We start from the raw sequence: 16,022 nt of genomic DNA, 5'->3' as shown, positions 1-16,022 counted from the left end.
AATAAAGACAGAATAATATCTTATACTGTATGATTAAAATAAAAAACAAAGATAGATTTAAAACAGTATAACTTAACAAATTTAAACTTGTTGTACCCTCTACTCAGGGACATTGATCAAATCTTGCATTAGGTCTTAAATGTTACAGCATTTAAAATATATGCACCATATCTCTTTTGTGCAAAATCAAACACTGATTGTCACAATGCTGTTATGTACCTTGGCTTGTACTAGCATGTTGTGAGCAATCTTAGTCTCCAGCTCTGCCGGTCTTCTTGAGAGGCTGAGAAGCTGCTGCTCCATGTCTTGGAATAAGCTCGTTAGATCTTGTTTCTGTTCCTTGATCTCTCTCCAGCCCTCTGAAAGCTCCTGGGCACTGGACATCCTTTCCTCTATCTGCACAAGCACATAGTTAAAATTTTTTTTAAAATCCAACCTTTAATTTTTGTTTATATTTATTTGAACCCTTATTAGCTGCAGTTAACAATTTTTCACGGGGTCCATTTGTTAAATACAATAAAACATCTGTACACATATACCCATGCATACATGCATTTACACTTAGTTACACATATAGTTCATCACATCAATGCATACTATATATGATATAATACATGATATGTTAAGAAATTACACAGTGATAAACATATTGTAAGTACACTGATGAATGCTAGTACTTTAAATCTTGCAGATGCAGGATGTGCAATCAACTTTATGTACATTACTGTGCATTCTGTACATGGCAAAAAAAAAAAACTGCTTAATTTCATTAATTAGCAACCGAAGCAGTTGTGTCCAAGTTTAATATAATAATCAAATGTCATGATTCAGCCATTTATGTAATGCAGTATAGAAGTATGTAAAATATTACTGACTGTGAGTTTTATCTGCTGAACCTCAGCAGCTGCAACTCTCACAGCATCATCAGACAGGTCACACACAGAGCACACCAGGTCCAGGTACGTGCTGGCCTGCTCTTGAAGGGCCCTGTATTGTTTCATCTTTGTGAGAAAAAGTAATTAACACAAATAAATCAGAAAAATAAGTGAAGGAAATGATCACATTATTGCATTCCAAGGCTAAATGTTTTGGTGTTACAATACCTGCTTCAGGGCTTCCTGCAGACCCGACGGCCCCTGGTCATTGAGCCGGAGCTCCTCTTGTACAGTAGAGAGCCAGGTTTGGCACTGCTGGAGAGTGTCCTGATGACTAACATGTTTCTGCAACTCCCGGTCCAGACTCTGGTATACCTGTTGGGCAACGAGGTTTTGCCTTAACTAAGCTAATTTGTTCAGAAAGGTAATTTTTTTCCCATGCATTAACACTAAGAGTAAGGAAAGAGTCACTGTTTTCATTTGTAACTCACACGCTGTGCAGTGCTGCAAATGGCAGAGTAACTATCTCTGGTTCCCTGTTGGTGAGCTTGGATTTGTTGACTGATCTTAGCTTGAACTTGGTCTGTACAGCTGGCGACAAGACCTTCTCCTTTCTGCTTCAAACTGGAGAGACGTTCCTCAAAACTGGCTATTTCCTCCATTATGGCCTTAAAAAGATCAACCATACAAAAAAGTTACTTGAGAGAAAAGATACTGTAGGTATATATTGTTATTTGGGTGTATAAATCTCCCCAAAGCTCATTTGTGATTTCACATGATGTTGTTGACTGCAAAATAATAATCACTTCTTCAAACACTGAATTTTTGTGGAACTTTGTGGAGTTGAATACCTTGTGTCGAGCAAGTTGCTGAGTAGCTATCTCCATGCTACTGGTCTGCATGGAGTCTGAGGTCACCAGCCTACTGGACATATACAACAGCCACTTCTCAGCTTCTTGCAATTCGATGTTATAGTCCTCATGCTCTTTCACCCACTCCACAAGGTTATGGACATGTGTCTGGAAAAAACCCACAAACAAGTCTCATATTTTTACTCTTATTATGTGACAATGTCATCAGAACAAAATGCAGTATAAACCATTTAAATATGTAATATAGTTTTTTTTTTTTTTTTTCTTCCAAAATTTTCTGTTAGTTTACATACCTTGGCTGCTAAACAGAGGTCTTGATAGTCAGCCTGTAGCTTTCTCATGTTTTCACTAATAGTGGGGTCATTAATGGCTTCAAGGAGGACCTCTCCTTTCTCAACGACAGATTTCACTGCTGATTCGTGAGATTGTACAGTTTGCTGGATCGTCTGCATATGTGACAAAATAAACAAATAATATAATAGCTTGATTACTCTTAATAAACTCTGAAGACAAAAATAATGTAACAACATTAACGTACCTTGTACTTTGCAAGCTGAGCCTTCTTCTGATAGAGTTCAGCTTTTGGCTCAACACTTGATGCTAGCAGGTTTTTGGTCTCCGTCAACCACTGAGCCTGGGCCTTATATTTATCCATAAAGTCTTTAGAGAGGGAGATGCACTTCTCAAGGGAGCTATGCTCTGTACGCAGAGCTGCCATTAGCTCCTCTAGTTGAAAGAGTCGAGTGTCTACTTCTTCCTTAAGCTGGTCTGCTTCAGGCTCTTCCAAGAATGCCATGGCCCGCTCTGTTTTCTCTCTCAGAGTCTTTAGGTAAGTGTGACCCTGCTCCATGTCACCCTGAAGACCCTGAAATGTTAATAACCCAAAAGATTTTGAGCAAATACCAGACTTACATACGTGACACTAAATTCTGTTGTCATACAGGGAATGAGCATTGCATCATAAAACATACCTCCAATTTCTTCATTTTTCTTTCCATTGCAAAGCGGTCAACTACATCAACACTTGTAGCCACAGTACTAAAGTTATTCTGAGCTGTGCTGAGCCAGTCGGAGAAGGTGGTGAAGACACCCTGAGCTTCTTCAATGCAAGATACTTCCTCCTGGAGTTGTTTGATTGTCTCCTGAATTGTAAAAACAGAGGAAAAAGTAAAGTTGTGGGTGGAAATAAAGACTCAAAGGAGCCAAAGTAATAACAACTTCTTAACAATCCATCAAAATATAGATTCACAAATTTGCAGTATCTCTTTTAAACATAGAACTGTGCACTGAAGGGATGCAGTTTGTATATATTTTAATGTTGGTATTCATACTGCTGCATTTACAGATATGTTTTACTGCAATGTTAGGTTCCAGATTGTTTTACCAGTAAATGCAGGAGCAGAGCGTGGTAACGCGCTGTGATCTGGGTGGCTCTGGTACTGATGCGGCTGCTGATGTGCGTCTCATCCAGAACTTGTTGAGCCAAAAGAGTGAGGCCTTCCATTTCTTCCTGATAAACAAGAACTTCCTCCTGCCAGCTCTAATATTAGAAGTATTATTACTCATGTCAAGACCACAAACAATTACATTTTTTACTGAATTTGAAAACAATCTCTCCTGATAAAAGATTTAAAAACAACAGAGAAACTAAAGTGCTTTACTGTTCTATTATATCCTGTTGTGGCATTTACATATAAATTGCATTAAAAAAATTAACAGGACAGATTTCTGTAACAAAGCAAAGTATTTCCAAGTGTGCAGCCTCTGTTTCTAATACACTAACCTTTATCATCTGGAGCTGAGCATCTTTGGTGGTACGGTCAGACCGTCGATGACTGCGCAGTTGTGCTTTGGTCTCCATGCCTTTCAGCCAACTGTCAAGACGCTGGAACTTCTGCTCCATCTGCCGAAGTTTGGCCAGAGCACTGTTTAGCTGAGAGCGAGTGTCAGCCAGCTGAGCCTGGTAGAGCCTCCACTCCTGCTGAAGTGTTTCCAGTGCTCTGTCTTCTATCTGAGGCAGACCCCAGGGAATGACAAGCTCTCGACTGACCAGCAGCATGTTAAGTAAAGCCTGGCCCTCTGTGCAATGAAGCTGTAGTTCCTGTAATTGCACAATTGTGGTTAAATGCTCTACAAAGTTTCTTGCCATGCAGTAGTGAATTTATTATGGCAAAAACAATACTAATGCTACAATATTAATATGCTTTTTTAGACCTGCAGCTTTTGGAGCGTCTCCTCCAGCATATCAACATCCCCCTCCAGCTGGGTGTAGCAGCCAAGCTTCTCTTGTTCCTGTTCCAACCACTCTTCAAATGCACGAAGCCCCTGCTGATACTCCTGATGGGCTTTCACCAGCTCCTCTGCTTTGCCAACGGCCCTCTGAGGAGCAGCACAAATATGATACTGAATCAGCTGAAGTTTCACTGTTTACAGTTTAGTCTTAGATATTTTACCATCTGGATTGATATGCAACTACTGGATAAACACATTTGTATATTTTAGTATGTTTAAAGCAGCGTGTGGTTATTTTAACAAATTTCTTCTGAATAAACCTTGTCTTCTAAAACTGCATCAAAAAGTCACAACGAAATTTACAAAACTACATTAAACCTCACATTAAAAACTCACAGATCTTAGGGCATGCCTTTCTTGGGAATGTAGTTTTTATGTGAAGTGGTTGAGGTCATACTAGTGATGTGAACATTTTAGGACTTTCATGAACACATTCTGCTACGTCTTACTATAGTGTTGTCTTTGACAGTGTTATAACGCTCCTGCAGTTCTTGAAGCTCCAGCTGAGTGACGTAGTTCTCTGTGATTCCAGCACTTTTTGCAGTAATCGTGTCCAGAAGCGTGCAGTGGCTGAGCACTTCCTCATGCAACAACTGAAAAAGTTCATTTTGAGTTAATTCAAATGTATTTGCATGATATTTAATATACTGTATATGAATAATACTCCACAGAAAAAGGAAATACTGTGGAACCTTTGCTTTGCTCAGATTTGCAGTTTTATCTCTCATCTCTGGACACTGTTTATCAGTGGGATCAAGACTTTCTTCTACACGCTCAATCCATGCCACAAACTGGTGTACGTCCTCTTGGTAACTGGTCCACTGAGACAGTGAGCCCTCCAGTTGACTGTGGATTTTAAAGATAAGAACAGTCAGTCAGTGATGTTCATGTTCATGTGTTACATTTCCAGTGATTACATAACCATTTTGTTGGTAAAGTCGTATTATAAGGCAGTCAAAATGCTGTGTGAGGGAGTGTTGTTAAAGGTAGTATAGCGGAAAAAACGGTTCAAGCTAGCTACATTTTAAAAAATACACAATTCAGATTCCCCCGAAGCCACACACCCAAAAACATACTCAGAAGTGTGCAATGCTTGGCGGATGGCAAATGCAATTTGACACACAGATCACCATTTAATTGTCTAGAACGAGGTGGTTAAAACGATTGGATGGTGTTTTCTTCAGTCCTGTTTGTAAATATTTTGTTTTGGTTTTAGAGCATTTGATTAATTGGCTGCAACGCATCTCCTACCTAACTAACTTCATTTTGGTTAGAGAACAAACCTTTTACAGATAATAGAAGCAGAGAGCAGGGCATCCCATGAGTCTTTTAGTTCCTGTATTTGTTTCTGAACCATGGGCACTCCCTCAGCTGAGGTGTTTCTCTGAACTGACTCCCCTCTTGTGATCAGCATCTTCAGCTGGATCTCCTTCTCTTGACGAGCAGTCAGCAAAGCCTGGTGAACAATCCCCCATGTGCATTTATTAGACTTCATATTAACAGTTGTACTTTGAAAACTAAGAGTTACTTTCTATACCTCTAGCTTGATCATCCGACTATCCAGAACATTTTTGTCAGCCGTGGGGGCGCAGTAAGTCTGCAGCATGTGGCTGGTGTCAGCCACCCAGTTCTGCAGCTCCTTCAAACCTTGGGCGAAAAGCTGGTGCTCAGTGACAATCCGATCAATCCGGGATGTCTTCTCCTGCAAAGACATAAAGCACCACAAATAAAAAACAAACAAACAAAAATCTTACAGGTTCTTAGATATAAAATCCACATTAAACAATATGTACTTTATAGACATCTAACAACAGACATTAAGAGCGTTAGTTGTATATTCTCCATGACTTACATCAACAAAAGACAGAAATTAGTGTTTAACGATGAATTAGTACCTTCACTGGATATGATCTTAAAAATAATACTAAGTAGGAGCTCCATCCAGTCTAGTGCCTCTGTGTCTGCTCCTGTTTTAATCCCACAACAGCCCCGTGCACAGGCAGTTCTGTAGATGTTACTTTACCTTGGTCAGGTTGGTTAAAGCTAGGTACTGAGCAGAGAGTTGCGAGACACGGTGTACAAAGCCCTTGCCGGCCGAGTGTTCGTCCCACAACAGCTGGGCCTTCTCTTTTAGCCTGTTCAGCTGAACCTCGTAAGAGGCTAACTCCTCAAGCACAGACTGGAAGAGCACAAGCAGGTTATCAAAGAGGCATGCAAGCTAACACAGATATAAAGGGCAGTTGAATTCAGAATTAGAGCAGCGTGTTAGAGATGAGTACATGACAAAAATGACAGCACATTGGCCAGAGTTTCAGGAAAGCTTGATGGTCATGACATGCAGTCAAACCAAACAAAGTTTAAAAGCTTAGACAGCTACATAAAATATTTATCCATGTGATAGTAAACGTTAAGCAGACATGTAAGTAAGCAAAGGTACGGTAAGTCGAAAGTACTGACAGTTAGCAAAAGCGCATAGCAGTGCTTCTAAAACTAGCATTGCTAAATCTTTACAACAGAACTGAAATGATGAGTTTCTGCAATGGAGGAGCAGTTTGAGTCACACCCAAGCACTGAATGGTTGCTGAACTTGACTGACATGATTGCTTTGTTCCCAGCCTGGAGGATATTGGACATTATTACCTGTAGCTTATGAAGCTCGAGCTTTTTGGCTGTGAGATCATGAAGTCTTGTGCTGCTCTCTTGGACAGCCAGCTCTGTAGCATTCAAGCACTCCTGAAGAGGCTCAGCGTTCGCCTCAAAATCCTTCATCTGAGAAAGAAGGTTCTGAAATAACAGGAAGACAAATGCGATCTTTTATTGAGATACAGCTCATTAATCCCCTGCAGGTTCTGTAGAATGAAATGAAGCAAGACACAATTGTTGAAGCTACATTTAAATGTTTACCTGCAGATTTATCTCTCTGTTGTGCAGATTAGTCATAATGTTTTTCCAGTCTTCTTTGGCAGTGTTCATTTTAGCCCGGACTGCATCCGTTTTGTCTTTAGTTGCAATATTACAGACAAGCTCTCCATTCACAAGCACAGCATTCAGCTTTGTCTGACCTTGCTCTTTATCAACAAGAAACTCCTAAAATAATGAGAAAGAAGAGATCAGGTTATAACTCCAACATGTGAAAAAACCCAGTAGACATTTTATTCATACCCCTGTTTCAATATTAGGTAAATAATTATATTTGAATATCAAAACCTCGCTTTATTGTAAGGAGAGTAATGAAATAACTTGTCCCATCAGCATTTGTGTCTGAATGTTCAGCGATGTCTGACAGAAATGACACACCTGAATTTTTTGCAAACTGGAGGAGGCCTCATTGACATTTTGAGGGACATCAAAACACTTGGCTGTGTTGATCTTGGCATTGACCAGCCATTGCTGAAACTCTCTGAAGGCTGAGCGAAAGCCCTGTACCAGCAGCTTCTCTTTGCTCTGACACTCCCTGGAAGCTTGGAGACTCAGACTGACAACAAATGAGAAAGAAACAGTTTTCTCTTTGTAATCATATAATTTAGCAAACAGTCGTGTTTGCCACATCAAATATGTATAACAAGCCAAACAGCGATTATGTCCATTGTAATGACTTAACAAGGACACAAAATAGGAAATTCCTTCAAAAAGATTAAAATGTAGATCACTGATTTTCTTGATTAATGATTTTTTTTAAAAAGTCAATAACTGCAGGCAGTATTTGTTTCTAACTAAAGCAAAAGTGTTAAAAACAAACACAATTGTCAGCTCAGTAGAAAAGACTGAAAAATAAATCAGAAGGAGTTAAATTTTACTTGTTAAATATTATTCTAAATTTATTCAACTTGATTTAACTAAATTACATAAGAGTTACTTTTTTATAAATATAGGCTGAATGCAGCAACAGTTTTCAATCATAAATGATGGCTACCAGTTACCATGTTTCTATTTTCCTTACCTGTTGTATTCCTTGATGAGAGCAGACACTCTCTCGGACTGTGTACCCATTTCTTTGGAGAATCGACACAGATCATTGAGTTGAGTCTTCAGACTATCGGAAATCGCCTCAGCTTTGACAAGTTCCTCTAAAGTATCCTGTATGGAAAACAAAAGTAGATACGAACCACAAATATTAACAATTTCTTACATACTTTAGTCAGGTAGTTACTAAATAATGTTATTAGGTTTGACACTAAACTAAGTCGAAACCTGCCTTTGTTATCTGCCAGCCTTTAACAGCCTCCTCTCCATCATTTTTTTCCTCTGCTTGGGTCAAATGTAACCGCCAGTCCTGCAGCTGACGGCTGAAGTCTTGCATGTCTTGCCCCAGCTGTGCCGATAACCTGTTAAACTCCTGTTCTGAGCTGGATATCTGTGAGAGTGCAGTCTCCAGACTGGCACGCGTCTGGAGTGCCCCGCGTTCCCACTGCTCCCACTGAGACAACAGGGCTGCTTCCTCCCGCTCCAAAGCCTCATAACCGCCCGAGCCGGTGTGATCTCTTGCCACTGCCCCACATCTCTGAACACGGTTCAGTCTCTCTCTTCCTCGCTGCTTAGAGTCAAGCAGCTCCTGGAAAACAAATAAGCAATGAAACTTTTTTAAAAAGAGGAAACTTCCCCCATCCTTTCATCAGCAATATTACCACATTCAGAGACTACAGCTGAAATGGGAGAGGCCCATGGTTTACCATGAAGTCACAAACAACATTTTACTGAAGAAGTGCATTTAGATTTTTCTTACCTGTACTTTGGAGAGTTTCCTTTTAATGTTGACTGAATCTCCTGACAAGTCAGACCAGCGCTGGAGTTCCTCTTTTGCAGAAATGAGCCAGTCGTTGAAGTCTCTCACAGCATCAAGGTACTGTTCATGTTCTGATACAATGTTTTGCATGGACTGCACTTTACCCTTTAGAAAAGAAAGACAGTGCCTTTATGACATAACATCATTAACATACTGCATCAGTTTCATAATCCAAATAGTCTGTATTGATTTGCAGAAGAATTTGTCTTTTCAAACCACTGTATAGGAAAACTATCCCATTCTGCTAACAGTGCTGTGGAAGATCTATTTGATCTACTCATGTAATGTATTTACATCTGTCCTAATTTCCCCATATGAATCATATATAATTTAGACTCTGCAAGTACAACACCTTGTATGTCTGAATTCAAATTACCTTGACAACAGCTGAGATATCAGCAAAGTGTGCATTGAGTTCTCCCCTTGACTCCGGTCCAAATGTTTGATCACCGGTTTTTTCATGCATTTCCACTGCTTTGTCCATTAGGCGTGACAGAGCTGTTGCATGAGCGTCCACATCTGCCTGGATGGCCCTTAGTCGCTCAAGCAAAGCAGATTTTTCTTTAAGCCCTGGTTGCTGAGGCAGAGTCATCCCCATCTCTTGTTCCACTGAGTCCATCCACTGCTGGAGATGGTTCTTATTTTCCTGAAAGCTGGTCCACTGAGCCACTGTCCATTCCAGACGGCTGTAAATTATAGCAAAATATGAATATGTTCTATTGAATTAGGCATGATTTAACAAGTACAGTTTATTCCAACAAGTTCCTACCTGTGACAACTCATAGCAGCCATTAGCATATTAGCCCATGCATCCTTCAGGCTCTGGAGTTGTGAACAAATTGCCTCCTGTCCCTCCATTCTGTTGTGCTTTAGTACCTGCTCTCCTTTTCCCACCGCCATGTTGAGCTTTACCTCACCCTCTCCCTTCATCAGCAGAATATCCTTTAGGATAACATAGAAAAAGAACTATGAACCACTAGACATTCCTCAATGTTATTCAATATGTCTACAGGAAACAAAACAACCCCCACAAACACGGGCATTATTAACTGACCTGTACAAGACCTAGTCTTTTCTCCAGAGTTTCTTTATTGCCAACCGTGCTGTTGAGTGAGGCCAGGCGCTCCTGCACACCATTAAGCCAGCCCCAGGTAGTCTGCAGTGTCTCTTCAAAGGCTTGCTGCTCTTGTAAAGTGAGCTGGCAGCTGCGTAGCCTTTCCCTCACACGCCTTAGCAAGGCTTGGTGCTGTGACTGCAGCTGAGCTGAAACTCTTGTCTCACTTCCATCTCCTCGCCCACCCTCATTTAGGGCCTGGCCCTCCTGGCAGAGACGCTCAAAAGAATCCCTGCAAGCCAAGATGAACGACAAGTAAGTTTGGTAATTGTTGAAACTCCCTAGGAGTCTTTGAAACCGATCTATAAACATTTAAAAGGAATAAAAAATATCTGAGCACCAGTTTCCTTTTTAATTAAAACACAGATTAAGTACCTTTCTTTGAGAACTTCCTGCTGGTATTCCTCCACTTGCTCAAGTGCAGCTTTTTCAGGGCCGCGCTGCTTGGCTTCAAGCAGATCTGCAGTCAGTCTATTTTCCATATGTTCCAACCACCATCTGAGCTTCTTAAGGCGACCCTCAAACCTACAGGTGATTTATAAAGCCTTTCTTACAAATGGTGAGTCTACAAAAAGTGTTATACAGCTAGTTCATGCGAGTCTCTTACCCCTTCATGAGGGAAGCGCTATCCTCCAGAATCTGTTGGTTCTGCCTGCAATGCTCCACAAAGCTGTCCCAGTCTTGCTGGATGGAGGAAAGGTGCTGCTGGACCTGCCCTGCACTGGCTTTTGGAAGATGAAGCAGGAGTTTTCCTCCTTCCTCACAGACCTGAGTAAGACGAACTTCACCCTCTTCCACACGATCCATGGCACCCTGATAAATAATTCACATCACTTTTACTTTTGCAAAAGTGCAAACTCCTGCAAATTACAGAATATACTTCTCCTCCCATCAAAGTCTAAGTTATGTTTAAAACCAGAATTGTCTATATGCAGACATCATCACCTTCAGTTTCTGTAGTTTACGTTCCACAATTTGAGTGTCTCCTGATCGGTCAGAGCATTCTTTCACTATCTCCCTTTGTTCTGAAAGCCAGCGATGAAACTCCTGGACTAGATCTAAAGATCCAGATAAAACAGAAATAATCAATATCAACACTTAATTTAGACATAGTCAAACTTAACAGAACACTTTTTCTTTTTCAACATTATGACATATATTCTCATTTAAAAAGTGATTTCATTACATTCTTATTTATTTATTCATTTACTATTTATTTTATTACATTCTTTTAATAAAACTTTTTACCATTGAACTGCTGCTGAAGGCAGTTCTGCAGTGAGATCAGTGTCCTTGCAGAAAGCTGGTTCACAGACTCGTAAGTCTTGATGAGGTCAGTAAGAGATGAGCCCAAACCAGACAGCTCTTCAGAGGGATATTTTCTACACAGGTTGTTGAGGCTTTCTCTGGTTGAATCAATACTTCCCTGTTGATTTTGAAGCTCTTTTTGAAGGTCCTACCAAACAGGTTCAGAAACACAGTTTAGTTTATCAGCATATGAAGTCATCTGTTTCTAAGAAAAGGAGTCCCCGTCTTCCTGACTGCAGGAGCAAAAAACTTATCGACCACTGACAGCATCATTTCTGTTCTCCCACAGACTTTCTGCAGCAAACTAATTTTTAATCTGATTTCATGCACATGCTTCAACTTATTTCTGGTCATTTTATGGGCTGCACCTTCACTCTGCAGATGTCCTCAGGATCTGATCCCGTTGGAGAAGACACCAAAGAATCTTCCATACTTTTTAGCCATGCAGACATCTGTGAGATGTAGTCCTCCAGCTGTTTTCTTTGGGAACTGAAGTCTATGAGGCTTCCTCTGGCTTGCCCGTGTAGCTTCTGAACACTACTGATTTTCTTCTGTAAATCGTTCTCCAACACCTGATATGAGTAAAACATGTTGTTGAACACTTTGTGCGTATGTGTTTTTGTAAATTGTTTTTGTAAAACAATGAGACTATAATCATTAAAAGTACCTGTAATTTAGCAGGAATCTCTTGACTTTGACTGCACTTCTTCAGCTCTGACACTTTGCTTTGCAGGGTTTGAAGTGTCTGTTCCTTCTCGCTCATCTCAGCCTGTAGTAGTATCAAATAAGAAAAGCATGTATTACATCCTCTCTGGAACTTCCTTCTGATCAGTTTTAGGATTCTGTCAGACACAAAACTATAAGTAGGGTTTTGTTTAAGCTGTAGGAATAAGCATCTTTGTTAAGTGATTGATAAGGTATGTTTGCTTACGCACATATCTAGTTTTGCTCTAAGTGAGAGCAAAACAAACCACAACCAACACTGTCCATAACATCAGAAGTCTTACTGTACCTGTAACACTGAAAGCCTTGCTGACACCTTCTGACTGTTGTTGAAATTGCTCAAGCTTTCATTCAGTTCAGTCACACAGCTGTTTGTCCAGCTTTCAATGTCCTCATTTATTTTCCGCACATCATCCCACAGTCCCAAACTCTGGTTCAGGCGCTCCATGTTGTCATCTATCCTCTCGGACAACTGAGGATGGATTATATGAGTCACTACACATCACCTTCAAGTGTACATTTCATGATTAACATTGGGCTGTAATACTGGTGCCAATAATACAGACTTATATTTGTTGTACAGAAGTGAACCAAAAACCATATTTGTTCTAATTTTCACTGTTGCTGCTTAAGGAAAACATTGAATCTTTTTTCTCTCTTTTAATTTACAAACCCAAACTAAATCTCTTGCTCTAAATGCCTGTGAGATATTTCATCATTATTCAAAACATTAGCAAAACATCACATTGATAATAATTATATAATAAACTCTTCAAATGAAACTTACATCAAGCCACTGATCGACAACTGTGTCCATTTCCTTCTTTATCATTTCACTGTCACACTCAGGGATCTTCTTCAGTTCAATCATCAGCTGTTTCCCTTTGTCAGAAAACTGATCCAATTCATGTTGTTTTCCATCCATCTCTGCCTTCACTGATTCATGCTACAAAAAGGTCACAGAAAGCAAAACCTTTTCAGAATTTGGGTATTAAGAAACAAACAGGTAACAAACAGTTTACTGACAAGAAAGTGAGACAGGGCACAACCCCAAAAAGAGCAACACAATAACTCTTTTCAGACCTTGGTTAGTGACCTCTTAGTTTCCTCGTGATCCTTCAAAACAGAGTTTATCTCAGCCAAAGGTTCAGCGCTCTCAATGATGCTGCTGATGGAGGTTTTCAGGATTTGGTATTCTCTCATAAGCTCAGCGAGGACATTACAATGTTCCTGTCTGATAGAGAAAGCAAGAAGTAAATTATCCAAACATGTCTAAGTTTAGTATTTTTATGCTAAATGAATTTCATGAGAGAAAAATTTATTGAAAAACAATTCAACATGGCCTGCAGTACCTCTCTGTAATGAGCCTCTTAGTGTCCTCCCACGTTGTCTCTAACAAGCTAATTTCCCTCAACACCTCCCCAGCTAGCTCTGCATCTCTCTGGGCCAGCTGGTTGCCCTTATCCCTCAGCCACTGCTCTTCATGCTGGTGTGACTGCAGCTCATCCTCCAGCTGATTAAAGAACCGAAGTCTGGCAAACAGAGGGATAAAAGTTGCAGCAGGCGTTAGAACATACAGATAACAACTTAGATAACGCTCATTTTAGATTCTAACCGATTGTTTCTCTAAGTAAATTCAAATAAAAGTTTTGGTGCACGCTACCGGAGCTGGAGAGTATGAAGACTGGCCTCTTTAAAAGTCTGGTGGTCAGCTTTTTCCTCAATGTCCTCCACTGCTTTGAGCAGCTGTTCTTTTCGCTGTCGAAATGAAGTCCAAAGAGCCCCCAGAGCCTCTGCTTCGCTTTGCTTGGAACCAAGTAGGTTCCTCACTGTGTCCAACTCACCACTGAGAGAATCGGCAAGCATGCGGCAGGACTTTCGAGAGCCCTCATCGGCGCCAATGTGGAGGTGACTTTTGCAGAGACTGCTGTCCAGATTGATGGCGAGAGTTTCGAGCTGGCTTATGTCTGGAACGATGGTGGCTAGCTCTTGCTGAAGCTCTTCAACCCTTCCACGGTCCCAACTCCCAGCGCTCTCCACCGTCTGTCTCAGACCTCGTAACACTCCTGCTGCCACATTGTGGGTCTGTAGAAAAGCTTCAAACCTTTCTAGGCACTCGAGCTGAAGCTCAGCTAAATGCTGGGCCTCCAGGTAAGGCTGAAGGCAGCTGTCTGCTCTGTTGCGGAGGAGCTGAGCATCAGCAGGCTCACAGAACTGACAGAGCTTCTCAGTCTGCTCCTCCAAGTTCTGTTTAACACTGGACTGCTTCTGAAGGGAAACCTGGGCCTCCTGTTAAAGACAAGTTAGGAAGGATTTATAATTTAAAGCTGCTGAGTCTGAGTGGTCATATAGAAAAAGAGGTAATATAGATAGACAAGTTAAAAGTCTGCCTGGCTCTTACCTTTACATGTGTTGTAGAAGACTGAACGTTGTTAATGTTGATTTGAGAAACCGAGTGCAAATTCGAGAGCATGTTCTCACTCCACTGGGAGAATTTAAGGAGTGCCTGGTCAAACTGGTCCACCAGTGTAAGGTGGCTCTGGAGCTCCATGATTCTGGGGGAGAAGGTGGCTCCTTTACAATTCAGTCAATGCAAAAGCATTTTATTTTATACCTGAAGAATCTTCAAATCTGTATTTCATTAAGGCAATCTGGTGTGTGTATCAGACTCAACAAATAAATAAATAATAAATAATTTAATGAAAACTAATTATAGTTCTTATCCAGTTTTTGTCTTTTGTTTATTTCTCCCTCTTTGCTGGAGTTTGACAAATGTGTGCAATACTGTAGCTCTGCCAAATGTTTTACATAAACAGTTTAATAATGCAATTAAAAAAGACTAAACACTTTTATACTATGTTTATGCAATTTCTATGCATATATGCATAATTTTTCTAGCATTGATTTTTGTTGCTTCAGGATTCGTGCTGTAGTTTGAAGTTAAACCCGACTGCGTTCCCTAAAGCATTTAACTATGATTCTAAATAATTCAACAATAAATAATTCAACAAAACAACGGTCATTTAAATGTTGGAGGACAAAACAAATCTAGAACTTCAAAACAACTAAAGGTTTTACTGAATTATAATTTAACTCTTTTTTTTACCTCAGTGTCGAGGGAGCTCTCCATTCTTTTACAATTCAGGTATTTTATATTTATAAGTGTAGTTATATTTGAAAAGCACACTGACTTCATTTAGACAGATGGTCAGACAGACTAATGTTGTTTGACTGGTTCAAAGAATGGATTTTTTTGCTAATACTATACCTTTGAGGAAGAACCTCATGTTGGACAAGAAGTCTTTCTTGCAGAGTCTGCAGCTCATCTTTTAGCTGAACGACTCTCTCCTCAGGTGCTGTGGGATACAACAATGTTCCCAGAGACACTAACTCAGCATAAGACCTCTCAAGTGACTGGACATCAGGTTGCAGGGCCTGAAAGAAAAAACCAAGAGTCATGTGTATTCATTTATAATATAAATCAACATACTGTTTATTTTAGGGTTTATAACTGCTTCATAATGTTGTACCTGCAGATCGTGAATCTCAGTTCGTAGCTTGGCTTTATCAGCTGACAGGCACTGACTCTCAGGTCTGGATGCAGATTCACATCTTTCCAGGCAGGAGGCAAAGTTTGATATCTGTTTCTCATACCTGAGAAACATAAAAAAAATGGTGTCTCAAGCTGAAATTCTACTGCCTGTTCAGGTTAAATGTAATGTCAAGATGAACAAGAAGCTTTTTTTCACTTTACACAGTATCAAAATCCAAACAATTCATATTAAATTTAGCATAAAAAAAATCTTACTTTTGCCAGAGAGAAAGCAGTTTTTCTAAAGTGCTCTGCTTTTCCTTTGCTCCATGAATGGTCTGTTCATAGCTGACATTTAGCGCCGTCACAGTCCGCACTGCTTGCTCCTTATCACTGAGTCGTCTGGCGCTGGCTGACAGCGACAGCAAGGTTCCCTTCAGTTGCTCCAGACACTGACAGGCATCCTGGGCAAGAATAATACATGACGGTGATGTGACCCACAAGCACCACCTGAACAACCGCC

General features: G+C 40.3%; 1 protein-coding gene across 5 annotated transcripts in view; it reads right to left on the bottom strand.

The window, feature by feature from the left end:
* The window catches only part of syne1b (spectrin repeat containing, nuclear envelope 1b), a gene marked incomplete at its 5' end in the record, with an annotated part of 91,450 nt that overhangs the window by 40,966 nt on the left and 34,462 nt on the right, over window positions 1–16,022 (bottom strand). For 4 of the 5 annotated variants that reach the window (XM_079261698.1, XM_079261700.1, XM_079261699.1 and 1 more), the window contains 40 exons: window positions 220–392; window positions 872–1,001; window positions 1,104–1,250; window positions 1,367–1,543; window positions 1,727–1,894; window positions 2,041–2,193; window positions 2,286–2,612; window positions 2,719–2,889; window positions 3,132–3,287; window positions 3,531–3,848; window positions 3,962–4,126; window positions 4,489–4,632; window positions 4,732–4,885; window positions 5,323–5,495; window positions 5,577–5,741; window positions 6,063–6,218; window positions 6,680–6,823; window positions 6,944–7,126; window positions 7,337–7,514; window positions 7,980–8,116; window positions 8,235–8,591; window positions 8,763–8,927; window positions 9,199–9,508; window positions 9,592–9,764; window positions 9,877–10,168; window positions 10,312–10,461; window positions 10,544–10,749; window positions 10,882–10,994; window positions 11,185–11,392; window positions 11,613–11,816; window positions 11,912–12,013; window positions 12,257–12,439; window positions 12,755–12,913; window positions 13,051–13,201; window positions 13,320–13,499; window positions 13,631–14,256; window positions 14,369–14,522; window positions 15,236–15,402; window positions 15,498–15,621; window positions 15,776–15,963. In XM_079261698.1, the coding sequence (XP_079117824.1) occupies window positions 220–392; window positions 872–1,001; window positions 1,104–1,250; window positions 1,367–1,543; window positions 1,727–1,894; window positions 2,041–2,193; window positions 2,286–2,612; window positions 2,719–2,889; window positions 3,132–3,287; window positions 3,531–3,848; window positions 3,962–4,126; window positions 4,489–4,632; window positions 4,732–4,885; window positions 5,323–5,495; window positions 5,577–5,741; window positions 6,063–6,218; window positions 6,680–6,823; window positions 6,944–7,126; window positions 7,337–7,514; window positions 7,980–8,116; window positions 8,235–8,591; window positions 8,763–8,927; window positions 9,199–9,508; window positions 9,592–9,764; window positions 9,877–10,168; window positions 10,312–10,461; window positions 10,544–10,749; window positions 10,882–10,994; window positions 11,185–11,392; window positions 11,613–11,816; window positions 11,912–12,013; window positions 12,257–12,439; window positions 12,755–12,913; window positions 13,051–13,201; window positions 13,320–13,499; window positions 13,631–14,256; window positions 14,369–14,522; window positions 15,236–15,402; window positions 15,498–15,621; window positions 15,776–15,963 (7,731 nt within the window). The remainder of the gene's footprint in view (window positions 1–219; window positions 393–871; window positions 1,002–1,103; window positions 1,251–1,366; window positions 1,544–1,726; window positions 1,895–2,040; window positions 2,194–2,285; window positions 2,613–2,718; window positions 2,890–3,131; window positions 3,288–3,530; window positions 3,849–3,961; window positions 4,127–4,488; window positions 4,633–4,731; window positions 4,886–5,322; window positions 5,496–5,576; window positions 5,742–6,062; window positions 6,219–6,679; window positions 6,824–6,943; window positions 7,127–7,336; window positions 7,515–7,979; window positions 8,117–8,234; window positions 8,592–8,762; window positions 8,928–9,198; window positions 9,509–9,591; window positions 9,765–9,876; window positions 10,169–10,311; window positions 10,462–10,543; window positions 10,750–10,881; window positions 10,995–11,184; window positions 11,393–11,612; window positions 11,817–11,911; window positions 12,014–12,256; window positions 12,440–12,754; window positions 12,914–13,050; window positions 13,202–13,319; window positions 13,500–13,630; window positions 14,257–14,368; window positions 14,523–15,235; window positions 15,403–15,497; window positions 15,622–15,775; window positions 15,964–16,022) is intronic. The other variant, XM_079261702.1, reaches the window with a different exon arrangement.

This window comes from Telmatherina bonti (genome assembly GCF_933228915.1).
Source record: "Telmatherina bonti genome assembly, chromosome: 22".
Classification (NCBI taxonomy): domain Eukaryota; kingdom Metazoa; phylum Chordata; class Actinopteri; order Atheriniformes; family Telmatherinidae; genus Telmatherina; species Telmatherina bonti.
This window is presented reverse-complemented; position numbering and strand designations above follow the sequence as displayed.